Source organism: Myxocyprinus asiaticus, chromosome 6 (genome assembly GCF_019703515.2).
Source record: "Myxocyprinus asiaticus isolate MX2 ecotype Aquarium Trade chromosome 6, UBuf_Myxa_2, whole genome shotgun sequence".
In the NCBI taxonomy this organism is placed as follows: domain Eukaryota; kingdom Metazoa; phylum Chordata; class Actinopteri; order Cypriniformes; family Catostomidae; genus Myxocyprinus; species Myxocyprinus asiaticus.
Window position 1 is genome coordinate 15,204,340 of NC_059349.1, and position 18,422 is coordinate 15,222,761.

Sequence of the window (18,422 nt, forward strand, 5' to 3'; positions counted from 1 at the left end):
AAGTGAGGCTGGCACTTTATCACATGATTAATGTTATTACAGTTATTATTAAAATTCATCTGCTTCAATCTACTGGGCAACAGAGCGAAAAAGACACTGAGGTTATATTGCATTTACCATGCCTGGGGTATCCATTAGACGAGGGAACTCTGATAAAATCTCAGATATTGGTTTGGAGCTGTTCTGGCGAATCCAGTGAGCCCTAAAAAGAGCAGTTGCTTTCATATACTGCTCAACCTGGTCCTGTGGTCTGGTATTGTTTTTTAGCCATTCTTTTAATTGAATTGCTCTCTCAGAAGACAAAGTTGATGCTGTTGAGAGGTAAGTTGGCAATGTGAAAAGTCATACTGGTTAATTTACATCAGCTGTATTTGTACAGTGCCCTCCACAAATATTGCCACCCTTGGTAAATATGAGCAAAACAGGTAGTAACGGCCACGACGCGACTACAACCTCAGAGTGTTAATAATTTTTGAATGGTCACTTTTTCCTTAATTATGTAAATCCCAAAAATATCATACTTCTCACTAGTTGAAATAAAGCTAGTTTTATAGATTTATAGCAAAACAAATATCATCACTCACCTTTACTCATATACTGTCCAACGTCGTCGTCCTCTCGACCGTTACGTTTTGGCTTTGAACAGCGCGAGGAGATGAGGAGATAACCCAAGCGCTGGGTCAAATATTCCAAGTGCACTTTGTGTCACCCAAAGAACCCAAACGCTGGGTCAATATGAGCCATTACCGAGAATATAACCCAGCAAAATAGGTTAAAATACTTAACCCAGCGAATGGGTAGAAAAAATAACGCAGCATTTTTTTTTAGAGTTTTATAGAAAATTAAATAACCTTAATTTAAAGTTTTCATTTTTAATTCACAGTGGAAGTAATAATCAGTCAGCTGCATAGGTGTCATTTATGGGTGGGACGAGTGGAACATGTCCCCACCACTTTTTGAAATAGCTTTCATCAGGTCTAATGCAGAATAAACATTAACAGTTCTTGAGCAGGAGTTTCCATTTCATTTATTACAAGATGTATTTACATTAAAAGATTATTTGAAATTATCTGTGCATAGCCTAATTAAATTAATGAGTTTTGTGACATCACAATTAGCGCACAATAAACTGTCCCCACAGCTTTTTAAACAAAGTGATGCCCATGGTCAGCTGTCATTCTAAATGAACATGAAAAGGGCCAACATTTAAAAACATGAACTCTTTTTGTTTATAGTAAATGTCTGATGTAATACTTAATCACTGATATTGGTTAAATACATTTCTAGGAAAAATGTATTTATTTATTTATTTTAATTGCAAATGACTTTTTCCTGGAAACCACTCTTCACCTAAGGCATCAATTTAAAGCGAAATTTAAATAGCCAAACAAATACAGATTTTTTTAGACATGAGGGTGAGTAAATGACAACAAAATTTTCATTTTTGGGTGAATTATTTCTTTACTTTAACGTTTAATTGAATAAATGAAACATATTCAGTTACTGTGTAAAAAACAGCAATTAAACAAACATTAAACCACTTAAAGAACACACCCCTTAAGTAACAAGCCGAAAGGAAATACTGTTCAATAACTGGAAGAAAAAGAACAGTGACAGATGTTGTTCATTTAAAGGGGGTAAAATTGACTGACACACACTGTTCTTTAGAGAGATTGGGGTCTGTATCTGTTTAAGGACTCTTGCACTTGCTGCTTCTGGTGCTGCTACCACTGCTGGGTGGACGGGACACTGTAGTGGAGAGAGGAGGAGACGTGACGGAGAGGCCCAAGCCCAGATCCACTGTCTTCACTGGAGGGGACGACACAGATTGGCTTCTGGGACTGCTGCTGGCTGATTGACGTGAGGATCTGATGTTGGACACACACGATGACACAAAAACAATAGTCATGATTTTCTGCATGCTATTTATTCACCCTTGTGATGTAACAAACCAGTATGCTGTTAAGCCATTATGACATTTCATAGTGACCATATCTGTCAAACTCCAAAAAGGACATATTTGATTTGAGAGCTGCAGCAGTGGGGAAGATTTTCAGTGAATAATTACTTATATTTCGGTCTGTTCCTCATACAAAACTATCGTTTCGAATATAGTGCAGAAGTTGCGTATGAATGACTTTTATGGTGAAATTTTGTCCTTTTTAAAGCTTGCCAGATGTGGTCACCATGAACTGATGTTGTATGGAAACAAGCTGTGTGAAGATTCTTCAAAAATTCTCATTTTGTGTTCCATGGAAAAAAATAACAGCATACAGGTTTAGAACAACACAAGGGTGAATAAATGATAGAAATTGGGGTGATTTAATACACTCAGCTGGGGGCAGGAGCATGGGCGAACTGAAGCACTTACCGAAGTGAAGCAGAGCTCCGAGCCGAGTTGATTTTTGAGCTCAGACGACTAGATGGGGTGGATGAAGGAGAGGGCAGGGATAGACCAGCCTTCAATGAGGAAAATAACTCCTTTTTATTGTCTATTAAACACTTTTATGTTAAGATGTTTTCAAGATGCAGTCATGTAACATAGTTGCTGACTACACTGACAAGTGCACCTACTACATACGGGTCCACGTTGAGCAATTTTATCAAGCCTGATATCATGAAAATTACGTGACTGTGGTGACATTTTTGTAAAATAATATTAAATGGTTCATAAAACATATCACAGCAGTTCTGAGGTGAAATGTCCACAGGGTGGTGATAAAAGCGAGTTAAAGTTAAGATGTTTTTAAAGATAATGCTCTATCGATTCCCCTCCCCCCCCCACCACACACACACACACACCAAACCTTGAGCCTAAACCAAACCAGAAGTGTCATAAAAAGCTAATGTGAGATGAAAAACAGATGAGGTTTAAAGGTTTAATTCTCTATCGTGTTTGAAATCAACAAGACCGACCTCCCTAACCTAAACCCTAAACCTAAACGATAGTGTCAGAAAAGCAAATGTAAGATGAAAACGCAATTGCTAAAGAAACCATGTCTTTTTGTGGTGCTTCTAGGGGACATGAGTCAACTTGCGTGCTCATTAGGATTCATACCCCTATCAGTTGAGCTACTGGCAATTTGATTGCACTTGAAAAGCTTGTAAATGTAGTTGGTTATGTAATGCAAATGTTAAAATGTATTGCCTTACAAGTCGTGCGCTATAGTAAAAGTGTTTAGATGTCATAAGAGAGCACTGTGCGAGGATCAGAGCGAGAAGTAAGTGTTTATAAACTGCTAATCTGCAGTTTTACTCACGATTCATGTTTGTTTCGTGTTTCAACAGCACTTCTAGTGTTTAGGTTGTGCACGATACGTAGAACGTGCTACGTAAAAATCCTTTTGCAAATAAAAGGTATGGCAATGTGATTCTATGAGACCAGGTTGATTTTATCTTTATGTTAATCTGTACCTGCATAAAATATATCTGTAATGTAGCTGACAGGTCAGGATTCTTTTCCATGGCTTCTAGGAGCATCTTATTTATGCTTTTATTGACGTCTCTGAGTTCTCGTAGCTCTATGTCACATTCCTCAAAGGTCTTCTCTTTGGTGTTTTTAGCAGACCGAATTTCCCTGGTATATTTAGAACACTGTAAGAAAAGAGCAGGATGAGTTTTTTAGGTCATTTGCTAAGACAGGTGGCAATCTTGTGGTATAATCACAAAACCAGCAGTTTCATCTGTCATTACTGGCCTACATGCATACATTGTTTGAAAAATCTAAATAATTTAAATTGACTGTAGGTCTTGTGAAGGACAGTGTCAGACCTGTTTGACAACTCTATTCAGTTTTTCCTCTTGAGAGCTGAGCTCTTTTTTGAGAGAGAGTACATGTGATTGAGTCCTCTCAGTGTTCTCGTTCTGGATTGTCTGCTCTTGAAGAAGACCCTCCAATGTGCTGTTCATTCCCTGAAATTTGAGGTCAAAACAGAAACCGGTTTTACCTGTGGCGACTGAGGGTTTTCAAACATTGTTCTGGTAGTTTAACTGTTGTAAAACAATGTTGGTGTCTGTGAGTCATTCAAATCCTTTGGGTAGATTTAGCAAAGTACAGCTTGATGATTTGTTGCAAAAAATAAAATAAACATTTCATATTATTGCAAAAGATGAAAAGTTATAAGGAACTCACCACGCCACACAACCCAAAACAGATTATAGGTGTGTAGGCCACAAAAATCCAATTAGAAAATGTATACACAAAAAGCCTGCGCACTATTTTTGTTTAAAAAGATGACATACACCACAATATGTGAGATAAGTTTAAATTTACTGAAGGATAGCAAACGCTTCAGTCGCAGGTGACAACCAACATTTACTTTGAAGCCCTTCCTAATTGTAGGAGTCTTTAATTCAACACACAAATAGCTACCTCAATGTCCTCCTGCAGTTCTTGGATTTGCCGTTTCTTGTATTTGTACTTCTCCTCGGCTGCTCGTCTCTGTTCTTCCAGCTTTAGTTTCTCCTGGTGCTCAGGACCTACAGCAATATGGATTTTTGTTCAAACTTACATCTGTACAAGCGCTTGACTATATTCTCTTTGAATATATCCACTTCAATGTTCCAAATATTGTTTATATACCAAATGAAACCTTATGCAGAATAACACTATCTACACTGCAAGCATACAACATGCCAAATCTAAGAGGCTCCTTTTATAATGAATCACAGCTGTCTACACTACAGAGTCCATCACTGATAATAATGGGAGCTTTCTAGTTTTGTCGCATATTGTTGCTTGCTGTAGACATGGTTTAAGCATGTGAATAAGTAACATACATAAATATATCACTGTCTCTGATTAAAGTTGAAATGTGTAATTTGTGCACCACTAGCATCACCAAACTAAATTGTCGAAATTATTACTGTTTTAAACAGATTCCAGAAAACTCCCCATGTCTTTGATTGGTTGTACAAACAAATAGTCTCGTCCCAAACTTACGCCATTGGTTTCTTCATTGTTTCTGTGTTGGGCTTGGTGGGACGCTCCAACAAACAGAGCAATGTTTTAATTACACCTTTAGGTGAAACCAACCTACAAATAGCTTACTATTTGTATTCTAACAGTTGACACTGCATATTACGCTGAGAATTATTATTTTTTTATATGACATGAGTTTTAATTTCAGTGGTGCTCATGCAAAGCCACTCACTTTTATTTTAACAGCTGTTTTCCCTCATTCTTTACATCAACAAACTTACCAGTCTGCTTTATTATTAGAATCCGAAAATGAAGCAGTTGATCCTAGTCAAGCATGTCAAGTCATTGTGTGCATGTGGTAAACTTAGTGGTGGAGAATGTTCAAAACAATGGCAATGTGTCATGGCTTATATATCTGATTGCACATACTTGACTCTGTCACTTTGGTTAGGGCTTTGCGGTAGGTTGTATTGCGATTATTGACAACTTGCAGGGTGTTCTCCAAAGCTTGAATCTCTTTCTCTGTCTTGCGGATTTTAGAGTCCAAATCATCCCCCTGACGCTGAAGTTCCTCTTTCTCTTGAGCTGCCTAACAAAAAAGGCAATATTTTAGATTGGATAATTTGCTGTTAATTCTGATGTTGGGGGAACTGGTAAACAGCCAGGAAACGAGAATACTGCTTAAAGATGTTGTTGTTTATGTTTCTGCATTTGTCCGCTACAGATGCAGGATGTAAAGAAACTTTAATGCTCAAGTTTTACTTCTTCTTTCTTTAAGAAAAAAACATATGTAACTTCTTGTGACCTGTGGGCATTTGACTTTAGAGTTGGCTGATCACAGAACTAGAACTAGTTTAAACCTGTTAATATGGTTAATGCAAAACAAAAAAGTCTTCTTAGAGGAAGGTTTATCTTAAAGGGATAGTTCACCCAAAAATGAAAATTCAGTCATTGTTTACTCACCCCTCTGTTGTTATAACCCCATATGACTTTCTTTTTTTTTTTCTTAACACAAAGGGAGAAGCTGTGAAAAAATGTTGTGCTCAGTGATGTCATACAATGGCAGTTTATGGTGACCACCTCTTCAAGATTCTTCAAAAGAATGCAAAAGTATAATTCAGAAGTCTAATAAATTATTCCATGAGACTCATGATTTTTATGAAAGCAGACGATAAGATTTGGTGAGAAACAAACCAAAACCTAATGTATTAATTAGTGAAAATGTTCACTGACCGTTGATCTCCTGTGCGCGTTCATGATAGGGCACGAGAGCAACAGTTCACGCAGCCCCCTCATGACATTGGGCCGTTCAAGCAAAAACTTGTTTTGTTTATCTAAATACAGGTCCGCCACAGCGATAGCAACAACAGAACACAACACAGCTGCACATAAACCAGAGAACAGAAGTTACTAAACATGTCGGAAGAGTTTGAAGTCGAAGAAATTGCATTTTTATGCCCAGCCTTTTTTTTTTTAAACAGAGTACTCAGAAATCAAACAGAAATATAGAGGAGTCTACAGGCAGCCACAGTCACACAGTGTCCTATCCTGACGGCAAACGACACCTGATGTTTAACTTTTCTGATTAACTTTTCTATGTTAATCAGAGTTTTGGACCTAACTATCCGTGACGAGCGACAGTAAATTCTATCGATCACTTGTTTTCTATTTTCGGCATCGCGCCAGTTACTCTGTCCACTGTGAACTGGCACCGGTCCAAAAACTCTCATAACAGTATATTAAAGCCGGCAGAGGCCTCACTCTCCTCAGGTCTGTCACATATACTCACCGGTTCAGAATGGAGAAGAGGTGACAGAGACTCCTGCCTACTCCATCTCTCTCTGTTTGATTGAGTAGTCTACTCCGGTTAAAAAAATAAGGCTGGGCATAGAAATGCATAAATTCTTCGACTTCAAACTCTTCAGACATATTTAGTAAAATAATTTATTAGACTTCTGAATTATACTTCTGCATTCTTTTGAAGCTTGAAGAGGTGGTCACCATAAACTGCCATTGTATGACATCATTGAGCACAAAACATTTTCACAGCTTCTCCCTTTGTGTTAAGAAAAAGAAAATCATAGTTATAACAACACAGGGGTGAGTAAACAATGACTGAATTTTCATTTCTGGGTGAACTATCCCTTTAAGTAATTTTGACTTTACACTACAGTGTTCGAAAGAATTAATTAACTGGTCTCATCACTGTAAAATAAGTAACTTCTTTTGCTTATTATTTCAGGATATTGGTTATTCACTGCTTTAATTACCTGTTTTTTATTTTATATTGCTGTACAGTAAAGCATTATAAAGTAACTTTTATTATTTTAAGAGAGTAATGTTCTCGACTGAGCATTTTTTCTTGTGAATGAGTACAGATCTAGGCTGATCTAGCTCTTCCAGTCTAGAAACCTGATCTCTGAAATTATACTATATCAATGCATCTAAAAAAATCAGTTGTCTGCTGTATTTGATACCTTTATGATGAAGTAGGCCTGTGATTTATCCTCCTCTCCTTCCGGTGCAGCCATGGAAACAGTCAGGATCTCGTACCGCTTCCTCATCTTGTCGATTTTGGATAGTCTTTCGTGCACTTCAGCACTGACACCATTTATCACAACAGACAGTGCAAAAAAGATAGAATATATGACATAACTGCAATCGGATTCTCTTCTAATTACAATTTTTATAAATAGAAAAAAGTTTGGACACAGCTATTTGTATAATTTTTTTAATTTTATTATACAATTCTATTTGTGTACAATGAAAGGAGATGTTAGGCTAAATGTTTGCCTCAGTCATCATTCACTTTCATTTAAACTTTTTTCCGTGCAATGAAAGTGAATGGTGACTGAGGCTGTTTTTCTACCTAGTATCTCTTTTTGTTTTCCACGGATCAAAAAAAGTATTACGGGTTTGGAACAACATGAATTTTCATTTTTGGGTAAACTAGCCAATCATTGTTTTGGATAGAGGCAGGTGTTACAAAAAGGGGCGGTGCCAGGATTTTTTCACAGGGGGGGCCAGGCAGGGTACGTGATCAGTCTGGGTGGCACCGAAATTCCAGGGCGGGGTGATGTGAGTGGGGAGGCACATGGGGGGCTGCCCCCCAGGCCCCCCTCTAGAACCGCCCCTGGTTACAAAAAAAACGCATGTTGGCATTTTATCAAGGAAAGAAGTAAATCTGAAAAGACTATAAAATTGACATTCTGAATTATCTAGATCAAAATGGAACTTCAAGCACGCTTTATATAGTAACTAATTTTTCTATGATGACACAATAAATCCTCTTTATTGTTTGATTACTAGCAACAAAACCACTTTCATTTTTGCACGAAGGGCTGATTTCTCAAAGGCAGGATTATACCTGAGTCGCTGTCTCTCCTGCTCGGATAATTTGACCTGTTTATTGAGCATCTCTCTATGCAAACAGATCTCTTCTTCTCGCTCCTTCATGGCTGCCTGCAGCTGCAAGCGTCTCTTCTCCAGAGTCAGCACTCCGTCTGCTCTGTCATACAGCAGATCTCTCAGATGCTGCACCTCCATTTTCAGCAGGCCTTTCTCCACCATGCTATCCTGATGAAAGGACACATACCCACATTTGCAAGAGACAATGGGCATTATGCATAAAACATGAGCATAATGGATTTCTGTGTAAATTGTATGTTATGTCTCCTTAGGTAATTGATATATTTAATTCAATGAGACAATTACGATTTACACAGAAATTCCTCATTTTTTATGAATAAAGTTCATTGTGTTTTATATGTTTTCTCCCATAGGTTACCATTTATGTGCTTCAAAATGCTTTGCTAGATCAAGGTATCCTGCTCAGAAGGGTCCATGATATTTTTTTATACTTATAATGGCCCCAAATAGTATTTGGAAACACTTAAAATTCACACTTAAAAATGCATTATATAACAAAATATCCAATCAAGTGGTATTTATTTTAAAGAAAGACAGAACAAGAACACTTTTCAAGAAAGTGTGGTGTTTGTTAAATTCTAAAACAACATAGATGTACTGCTCAAAATTAAGGACACTTTCTAGTTGTCAAACGTTACATGTGGTTTCTCTACTAGAACACCTTTGTGAAACTGAGGGGAACTAACTTCATCCATCCAATAAAAAATGAAGAAAAATGTTAGCTCTGACAAAAGGTCTTGAATCATTTGTTTGCAGCCACTTGGTTTGATATTTTGTTACCTATGCAATGACACATCCTTATTGGAGCCACCGTATCAATGAACGTCAATCAAGTAATTCACCTGTTTTTTAAGTCTGAGTTTTTTCTGTTCTTTCTCGGAGATGTCAATGAAGAGCTGCATATCCTGGATCTTGGAGGTCAGATCTCTCTTCTCTGCTCCAGTTTTCTCTGTTTCTTTTCTAATACAGCGGATATCATCCTGACAATATACACAGAGACTATAATAAACCACTGACTTCATACATACAAACCAGATAATCTCTACAACAGAAAACCCTCACTGTTAAATAAACACATACTTTGCTATAGTAATAATGAAAAAGTCAGTGTGTTTTAAGAATCTGATTTAATGTTGACAGTAAAATTGTATGGATTTTATGTTTTATTTATACATTTCCAAAGCTAAATACCTGTTGAAGGACCAATATGGCTTTTGATTTGAGGGTTCCAGAAGTAAAAATCCCATTTATTTTCTCCGTAGAAATTTTTTTTTTTTTAGAGAAACCTACCTGAGCTCTGAGATTGTTTAAGGGATAGTTCACTCAAAAATGAAAATTCTCTCATCATTGACGCACCCTCATATAATCCCAGATGTGTTTGATCTTTCTTTTGCTGAACACAAACTTTTTAAGAAGAATATCTCAACTTTGTACAATGCAAGTGAATTGTGGCCAGAACTTTGAATGACCAAAAAGCACATAAAGGCAGTATAAAAGTAATCTATAAGACTCCAGTGTTTAATTCCATGTCTTCAGAAGCAATATGATAGGTGTGGGTGAGAAACAGATCAATATTTAAGTATTTTTTTTACTATAAATTCTCCTCCCTGCCCAGTAGGTGGCGATATGCACGAAGAATGTGAATCGCCAAAAACAAAAGAAGAAATATGTGAAAGTGAAGATTTAGAGTAAAAAAGGACTTGAATATTGATCTGTTTCTCACCCACACCTATCATATCGCTTCTAAAGATATGGATTCAACCACTGGAGTCGTATGACTTGCTTTTATGCTGCCTTTGTACGCTTTTTGGACCTTCAAATTTCTTGCCACCATTCACTTGCATTGTATGGACCTACAGATCTTGATATTCTTCTAAAAATATTTGTTTGTGCTCTGCAGAAGAAAGAAAGTCACACATCTGGGATGGAATTAGGGTGAGTAAATGATGAGAGAATTTAAATTTTTGGGTGAGCTATCCCTTTAAGCAATGGTATATGCTGCTATAGAAGCAACAAGTCAGTGTGATCTTCACGTTTTAAAAAAATTTAATTTCCAGTGAAGCACTACAACACCCATAATCCTGAAGAGAGATCCACCAACCAAAGATGTCGGTGATTGAAACAAAAATCGCAGCAAAAGAACTCAGCAGCAACTTCACACTTCCATGAAGCATTGCAAATTACATAATTAAGACGGTCTCCTTATACTCTCAAAGAACATATATATTTGTACTGTATATACAGTATCTCAATATTTTCCAACACACTTAAATACATCGGTTTTTTTTTTGGTTTTTTTTTGTGATTCTTTCCCCCTTTTCTCCCCAATTTGGAATGCCCAATTCCCAATGCGCTCTAAGTCCTCGTGGAGGTGTAGTGACTCACCTCAATCTGGGTGGCGGAGGACGAATCTCAGTTGCCTCCGTGTCTGAGACCGTCAATCCGCGCATCTTATCGCGTGGCTTGTTGAGGAGACCTAGCGCGTGTGGAGGCTTCACACTATTCTTTGCAGCATCCGCACACAACTCACCATGTGCCCCACCGAGAGCAAGAACCACATTATAGCGACCATGAGGAGGTTACCCCATGTGACTATACCCTCCCTAGCAACCGGGCCAATTTGGTTGCTTAGGAGACCTGGCTGGAGTCACTAAGCAAACCATGGATTCGAACTTGAAATCAAAGGTCACTGAATTAACAGCTGGCGATCACGGTTGCGCTCCATTAACAGTAGGAAATGTTTAGAGTGAAATTTAGAGAGCAACAAAAAGAACTACATCGTTTTTAGGTATAGTAATTCAAAGGCAGACAACAAAGACATGCTGAAATCAATCATCAATCACGCTTATGACATGTAAAAAGGGACCTGTGTCCCTATGCTCTCCAAACCTGAAAGAATTGTGAGAATCAATGTTTCATGTGTCAACAGTGACATGGAGTTTCCTCACCTGCAGTTTCTTCAGCTGTGTGGTGAGGGTGGCGGCCGTCCTCTTCCTCTCCTCCAAAGCCTCAGCCATATCTGAGGCCCTCTTCTCCAGAGCCTCTTTCTCGTCTTTGTTCACTTCCCCCTGCAAGCGTGACATCTTCCTCTCCAGCATTTGGATCTGAAAGTCCTAGACCAAGTGAAAGTACAATACTTTATGCTTTGAGAAAAACATCTGCTTCAAGAAAACAACCATCCAATTCCACATTGCTATTGAGCTGACATTACTGCCCAGTAAATGGGTGACAACTAGATGTTCTTTTACCTGGTTGAAGACGATCATCTGCTGTTTGAGGGAGTTCTGGTCCAGTTTGCGGAGTTTGCTGTCTAGGTTGGAAAGAGCGGCCCGGGTGCCGTAGATCTCAGCTGTTGCGTTCTTCTCCTTAACACGAAGCCCTTGCAACTCCTGACTCTTCTTGAACATGAGCTCTCTCTGCCGGAGAAGCTGAGCATCGATCTCCTACATACACACACAAGCAACAGCTTTTATTACAGTAGAGCCAAAAGTACTTATCAAATAGTTAAAGATGTAAAAATTAATCAAATAAAATGTTATTTTTTCATTTACATTAATATATGAATCTATGAACTATTGATCTCTAATAAAATATTTCTTTATGACTTAATAATAATAAATGTAAGTTATTATAAAGTTTAACCCATCACATTCTTTCTGTTTTTAACACCTGGACTCATGACACGTTACACTTATACAGTATATCAGTTTTTAAGTGTTCTCCTGCCAGTAAATGCTTTGAAGTGTGTCACTCAGTAGAGGAAAGAGTCAAACTCACTTTGATGTTCTGCTCTTGTTCTCTAAGCAGCTGCTCCATCTGTGCTGCCTGCTCTTCACCATTCAGCGCCGCCTCTGTCACCTGCTGCAGCTTCTCCTTCAGAGCAGCGTTATGCAGCTTTGCCTCCTCAATTCTAGCAAGAAAGAATTAAAAGTTGCTACAGTGTTATATATACAACATTTTTAATGTTACGTCTTTTCTGACCTTAAAGAGATAGTTCACCCAAATATGAAAATTCTGAATGCCACTCACCCTCATGCCATCCCAGATGTGTATGAATTTCTTTCTTGAGCAGAATACAAACAAATAATTTTTAGAAGAATATTTCAGCTCAGTAGGTCCATACAATGCAAGTGAATGGTGATCAGAACTTTGAAGCTCCAAAAATCACATAATAATCCATAAGACTCCAGTGGTTAAATCTGTCTTTAGAAGTGATATGATGTGTGGGTGAGAAACAGATCAATATTTAAGTCCTTTTGTACTATAAATCTCCACTTTCACTTTCACTTTCAGAATGTGACAGTGAAAGTAGAGATTTACAGTAAAAAAGGATTTAAATATTGATCTGTTTCTCACCCAAAGCAATTGCATCGCTTCAGAAGACATATATTAAACCACTGGAATTGTATGGATTATTTTATGCTGCCTTTATGTGATTTTTGGAGCTTCAAAGTTCTGGTCACCATTCACTTGCATTGAAAGGACCTACAGAGCTAAAAATCTTCTGTTAAAGAAAGAAAGTCATACACATCTTGGATGGCATGAGGGCGAGTGAGTGATGAGAGAATTTTTATTGAATTGAATTTTTTTGCCAGTTTCATTATGCAAATTATGGGGAAGAAAGAGGAGAATGGGGTTCGGGATATGACACACTCGATTGCCAGACTCAAACCTGCTTCCGTGTGAGCACTGAGTCCTTTATAGGTAATGAGGTTGTGTGATACAACTACACCACAACTCTGACATGCTTGTAAGAATTCCAGGTATGAATAGCTGCACTACTTACGGTTAGCAGGTTAATAGTAGCACAAAAACAAAGATTCAGAACAGTGACGCCACTCCTGTAAACAAAGGTCATGTCTCCATCCATGAAAATGTGGACAGAAATCATGTCTAACAATATTCAGAGTCAGAAAACATGGACTCATTAAGCCGAAATTATATATATTTTTAAAAAATAAAAATAAAAAGAACTGGGAAAAGCATGACACACTGGTGGAACCTTATCTTTAAGACTGAGTTGTACTGAGGTAGACTGAGGTATGTTATGTCTGTGAGAAAAGAGAATGTATTACTTTGCTGTTTTGCCTTGAATGTCCTTTTTCATGCTGGTTAAGTGAGATCTTGTGGTCTCCACATCTGTGGCTGTTCGGTCCAATGATCCCTTCAGACTATCTAGCTGGGGGGGAAAAAAACAACAGATTGATTTCACCAATTAATTTTGGAGTGGTAATATTGTAGTATTACTATGGTACAGTGATTATATCAGATGGTAATACCATGGTATTTTGATATATACCATAAAAATGAAAAATTACCATATTTATATACCATGGCATTTACATGGTTCTCATACTTCATAGACTACCATTAAACTATGACAGTACATGTCCAAAAATAACCGTGGTAGTGCCATGGTACTTTTAGTACTTTTAGTGTAAGAACAATAAATGGTTATATTATTATATAAACTATGTAATATCGGCTTTGCTGATTGTTGATCAGTTTAGTAGTTGAAGCAGGTGCATGGGTTCAGTAGACTAACCTCATCCTGCAGACGTCTGCTGTTACTCTCTTGTTCCCGGACCTGCTGTCTGAGTCGAACCGCCTGACGTTCAGCTGAGTCTATCTTCCTCTCCAGCTCTTTATTGTTCTCTATCTCACGCTCCATGAAGTCCTTCCTCTCCTTGATCAAATCATTCTTCTCCCTTATCACTTGGTTTACCTCTGCCAGCAACTAGTAGATTCAGTAGGTTAAGGTTAACAGTTAAATAAAACAATCTTCTGAATTAAAATATAGATAAAGTTTGCTCTGTGTTAAAGTCATTCCTTTTGCAATTGTGGAATTGTCCAACTGCTTATTCTTAATTTTTCTTTCTTTCTTTCTTTCTTTAAATATCTACATGACATCCCTTCAAAGATTTGTAAAGTTTAACAGATGTTAATTATGCAGTATAGCCTTGCTTTCATTTGAGGTTATTAAAATGCTGTGGATTTAATGACGTCTCAGTATGAGTGCCATCTTCAGGTTACCATGGCACATTGCTCCATCTCCTGGTCTCTTTTCCTCATTTGTTCAATGGTGTTCTCCCACTGGCTGATCATCTCCTGTCTTTCAATGTGGGCCTGACGAAAGCTCTCAGCTGTCTTGTCCAAACCAATCTGGATTCCAAATCACAAACACATCAGCTGAGACCAAATGTCTATAGGAATGACATTTGAAATGCATGAAATTAAAATGTCTCGAAAATCTAAGTAAGTCTGGTAATTAAAACTATTAATCACCTGTGCAGTAACTGTCTCAGTAAGTTCAGTGTCTAAGATCTTTCTCTTCTGGTTGGCTTCAAGAGTCAGCTTCTCAATTTTCAGCGTCAGCTCCTGTTTCAAAAGAAAGTCGACCTTAAGTCAGTCTAGTCATGTCAGTTATATTGCAATACGCATATAGCATAAAGTGTTTATAAAAAAAGTTACCTTTTCAGTGTTATTAAAGTTTTGAGTTTTTAATTTAGTTTTTATTTACAATTTGTCTTTTTCAGTTTTCACTAACTGTTTTAGTTCAAACAAATTCTAGTTTCAGATTAGTTTGATTTGGTTTTATTTTAGGTATAGTTTTAGCATTTAAGGGCTGATATTATATAAAAATGTTTAACACTGTTAGATTTCTCAGGGCTCTTTAGTGTTATCAGTATTTTCATTTTTAATCAGGGTAGATTGTACAAATTTCACATTTTGGAACATACCATGTCTGAGAAAGTAAAACTAAAGTTAATTTGTGGTCATTTTTGAAAATGCATTTTAGTTTAGTTTCAGTTATTTGTGTTCAGCAGAAGAAAGAAAGTCATACGCATCTGGGATGGCATGAGGGTGAGTGAATGATGAGAGAACTTTCATTTTTGGGTGAACTCCCTTTAAAATCGAAAGCAGATGTCAAACGGACTCACTCGAATCCTGCTCTCGTCTTGCTTGGCGTATTTGATGATTGCCATAGTGTCTTCATCCTTGTGTTCTGATTCCTGCAGCCAGGCCTCCAAAGTCTGCTGATCCCAGTTCAGCTGATTCTTCAACTCATCCAGCTTCTGAGTGGCTTTGAATATAGTGTTCTGTGAGGATTACATTAGAACTTTTAATTTTAATTGCACTTTAACTCTTATTTTGAAATGTATGCGCTTCACTGCTTCCAGCCGCTCATTCAGACAAATAAGGGATATAAAATGTGCACTCCTACAATAATCTACAACAATTTGACAAAAGTAAACATTGTCATATTTCATCAACACTATATCATCATCAACAGTTGATCTTTAGTGATAGCTTGTCATACATTTCTGATATGACTTAATGATTGTGAACTGCTCTACAACAGCTGAACACACTCACAGGCGCCCGTGTGCTTGGAGAAAATACAACAGTGCCGCGTTTTCACTTTGAAGGACGCAGCGCATGCATTTATTTAATTAAATCAAATTTATTTGAACTTTGATAATCAAATTAGGTCATATCACGATTCCTGTCTTTCCACCCGCAAACTAAAGACCTCTTTTTTTTGGGGGTGGGGGGGACTTTCTCCCTTTTCTCCCCAATTTGGTATGCCCAATTCCCAATGCGTTCTAAGTCCTCGTGGTGGTGTAGTGACTCGCCTCAATCCGGGTGGCAGAGGATGCATCTCAGTTGCCTCCGCGTCCGAGACCGTCAATCCGCGCATCTTATGTCCATGCATGTTACCGTGGAGACCTAGCGCGCGTGGAGGCTTCACGCTATTCTCCGTGGCATCCACACACAACTCACCACGCGCCCCACCGAGAGCGAGAACCACATTATAGCGACCACGAGGCGGTTACCCCATGTGACTCTACCCTCCCTAGCAACCGAGCCAATTGGTTGGTTAGGAGACCTGGCTGGAGTCACTCAGCACGCCCTGGATTGAGCTTGCGACTCCAGGGGTGGTAGTCAGTGTCTTTACTTGCTGAGCTACCCAGGCCCCACCTCTTTAAATAAAAATTAAGACTTTTGTTGTATCATTTAAGATATTGAAGACTCTTTATGACCTTAAATTTTGGAAAACTGAATTTAAGACTTTTTAAGGATCCGCGGGAACCCTGTTTAATCAATGAGTGAAAGTGTCAACTAACAGGACGGTTACTGAGATTAAGCGAGTAGTATTCAGCTGGTCATGTGATTCAAACATGGCAGCCTCCATGTGTGGACCCTCTCCATGTAGAATAAAACAGCTTTTATAAGGTTACTGATATGACTGGAGTCTTCATTTAATGTGAGTGCTCATGATTTCATACATGTGTTTTAAAATTACAATTCAAGTCTTTAGGAGTTAAACCTTTATGCTGAGTCAATTATTATTATTATTATTATTATTTTAGATAACTATTAGTATTTACAGTTTGTGAGACACCATTGTGTGTCATATTGGCATCAATTGACCTATTGGGTCACTTTAAATGTGTAACCCTCAGTGCACATATCAAATGGATGTTGCTGGGGCAGCTCCAACCTCGTGTGCATTCTTCTTCTCATTTAATGTTTTCAGTTCATTCTCCATTTTTGTGATCTCCTGCTTCAGACGGCCTGTCTCTCGCTCTGCCAGCGCCCTGAAGTGAACCTCTGATTCAGTCTCTTTCTCTCTGGCTCTGCACAATGCCTGAAAACATGCAAACATCCATATCATCACAAATATTTCCCTGAAATCTTACTAGTCATGTCAAGAAAACCTAGGACAGAAAGCATAACCTTGGTCAAATAGTCACTGATTTAGAAAGATCCTTTGCATAGAAGTACCTGAGTATGAGAAACCTCTTGTCTTAGATTTCTGAGATGTTCAGTCACTGCATTTATAATGTCCTTGTATTTATTCAGCTTATTCTCAAGATTTAACTGCTCTTTTTGCTTTCGTTTGAGCTGTGGAGACAAGAAAGGTAGACTGATTTAGGTATACACAACTGTCTTTAACATAAAGTTAATCTGACATGCAATGTCATTTATTTATGAGATACAATTCTGCTCACCTCCTCCTCTATTGCCTTATTCTCCGCATTAGCTACAGGGATGGCAAAACCCTCGTCCCAGCCGACTTCAGCTAACAATGCGTTGGACATGTTTGCTGTTTATGTTTCAGAAACGTTCAGGTGGAGAATATAAAACGGCTGTTTGAGATTACATTCACGACTAACGTCGCTTATCAGCTCAGTGTTGTCAGGATTTGTTTCCCAGCAACGACGTTAACGACTATCCTGTTGCCAATACACAGATTGATTTAACCGATAGGTGGCGCCAAAGGCTACTTTCGAAAATACTGCTATATTGCAAGTGTTTTCAATGCAAATGATATTACCAGCATAACAACAGCAAAACAAAAGGTTCAAAAGCGGATCTTGTGTGCTTTAATGAAAACCTGACCTTTTACAAAGGAGTTAACACTGTCACAAATATGCTTATTTCATTAGTCATCTAGATTTTCAATGTGAACCTTTTCTGACAACATTTACAATGCTGAGAATCCATCTGACTTTATTCTTCAACTATAACCTGATTTTATTGTATGGATTGTGTGACCTATCAAAGTGCTGAATGGGCAGCAAACACAATATACCAATACATCAAATGCTGAGTTATTAATAAATAAAAACTGAGGTAATGTTCAAATTAATATTATTTCTAGGATTGTAAAAAACAATATTCTCAGTTATTATGACTTACCAAACAAGCAATATGAAATCCTTGTCTAGATATCAGCAGAAAAAAGCACATGAATTCACAATAAAACACAAAAAAGAAAGAAAATGCCACTGGCTAGCAAGACACCAGCTCTTATGTTTCATAAAAGAGAGAGAGAGAGAGAGAGAGAGAGAGAGAGAGAGAGAGAGAGAGAGTACAATCAAAATCCATCGACTCATAATTTCCATAAAAACCAAATGAATAGACAAACATTCAAAGCAAGAATGCACATGGAGTATTAAAATGAAAATTTTGGATTTCCTTAAGATGCCATTGTACATGTCAAGAGTATCTGTGACAGCTTGCTCATGTCAAACAGTTTTAGCTGGATGTGTGAACACTGAAG

At 37.8% G+C, this 18,422-nt stretch overlaps 1 protein-coding gene across 2 annotated transcripts; it reads right to left on the bottom strand.

Moving 5' to 3' along the window:
• Positions 1–1,022: 1,022 nt before the first annotated feature.
• LOC127442382 (coiled-coil domain-containing protein 39-like) lies at positions 1,023–18,212 on the bottom strand. Of its 2 annotated transcripts, XM_051700367.1 has the most exons (21): positions 18,059–18,171; positions 17,368–17,592; positions 17,141–17,260; positions 16,857–17,003; positions 15,292–15,450; positions 14,636–14,728; positions 14,384–14,512; positions 13,896–14,087; positions 13,426–13,529; positions 12,128–12,260; positions 11,599–11,793; positions 11,299–11,463; positions 9,193–9,330; positions 8,289–8,497; positions 7,399–7,522; positions 5,351–5,510; positions 4,373–4,479; positions 3,772–3,912; positions 3,415–3,594; positions 2,372–2,460; positions 1,023–1,868 (listed from the first exon to the last, which is right to left on the bottom strand). In XM_051700367.1, exons 2-21 carry the CDS (start codon positions 17,455–17,457, stop codon positions 1,691–1,693), a joined length of 2,853 nt encoding a protein of 950 aa, XP_051556327.1. In that variant the 5' UTR covers positions 17,458–17,592; positions 18,059–18,171; the 3' UTR covers positions 1,023–1,690. The 2 variants fall into 2 exon arrangements, with proteins under 2 accessions (XP_051556327.1, XP_051556328.1); XM_051700368.1 differs by lacking the exon at positions 17,368–17,592 and having other exon boundaries at positions 18,059–18,212.
• Between the last annotated feature and the right edge of the window lie 210 nt (positions 18,213–18,422).

Coding starts and splice junctions, on each gene's coding strand:
- LOC127442382 (XM_051700367.1), bottom strand. CDS start 17,457: ATGTCCAACGCATTGTTAGCTGAAGTCGGCTGGGACGAGGGTTTTGCC. Junction 13,530..13,895: donor GCAGACGTCTGCAGGATGAG/GTTAGTCTACTG, acceptor TTTCCCCCCCAG/CTAGATAGTCTGAAGGGATC. Junction 9,331..11,298: donor CACAGCTGAAGAAACTGCAG/GTGAGGAAACTC, acceptor GTATATTGTCAG/GATGATATCCGCTGTATTAG.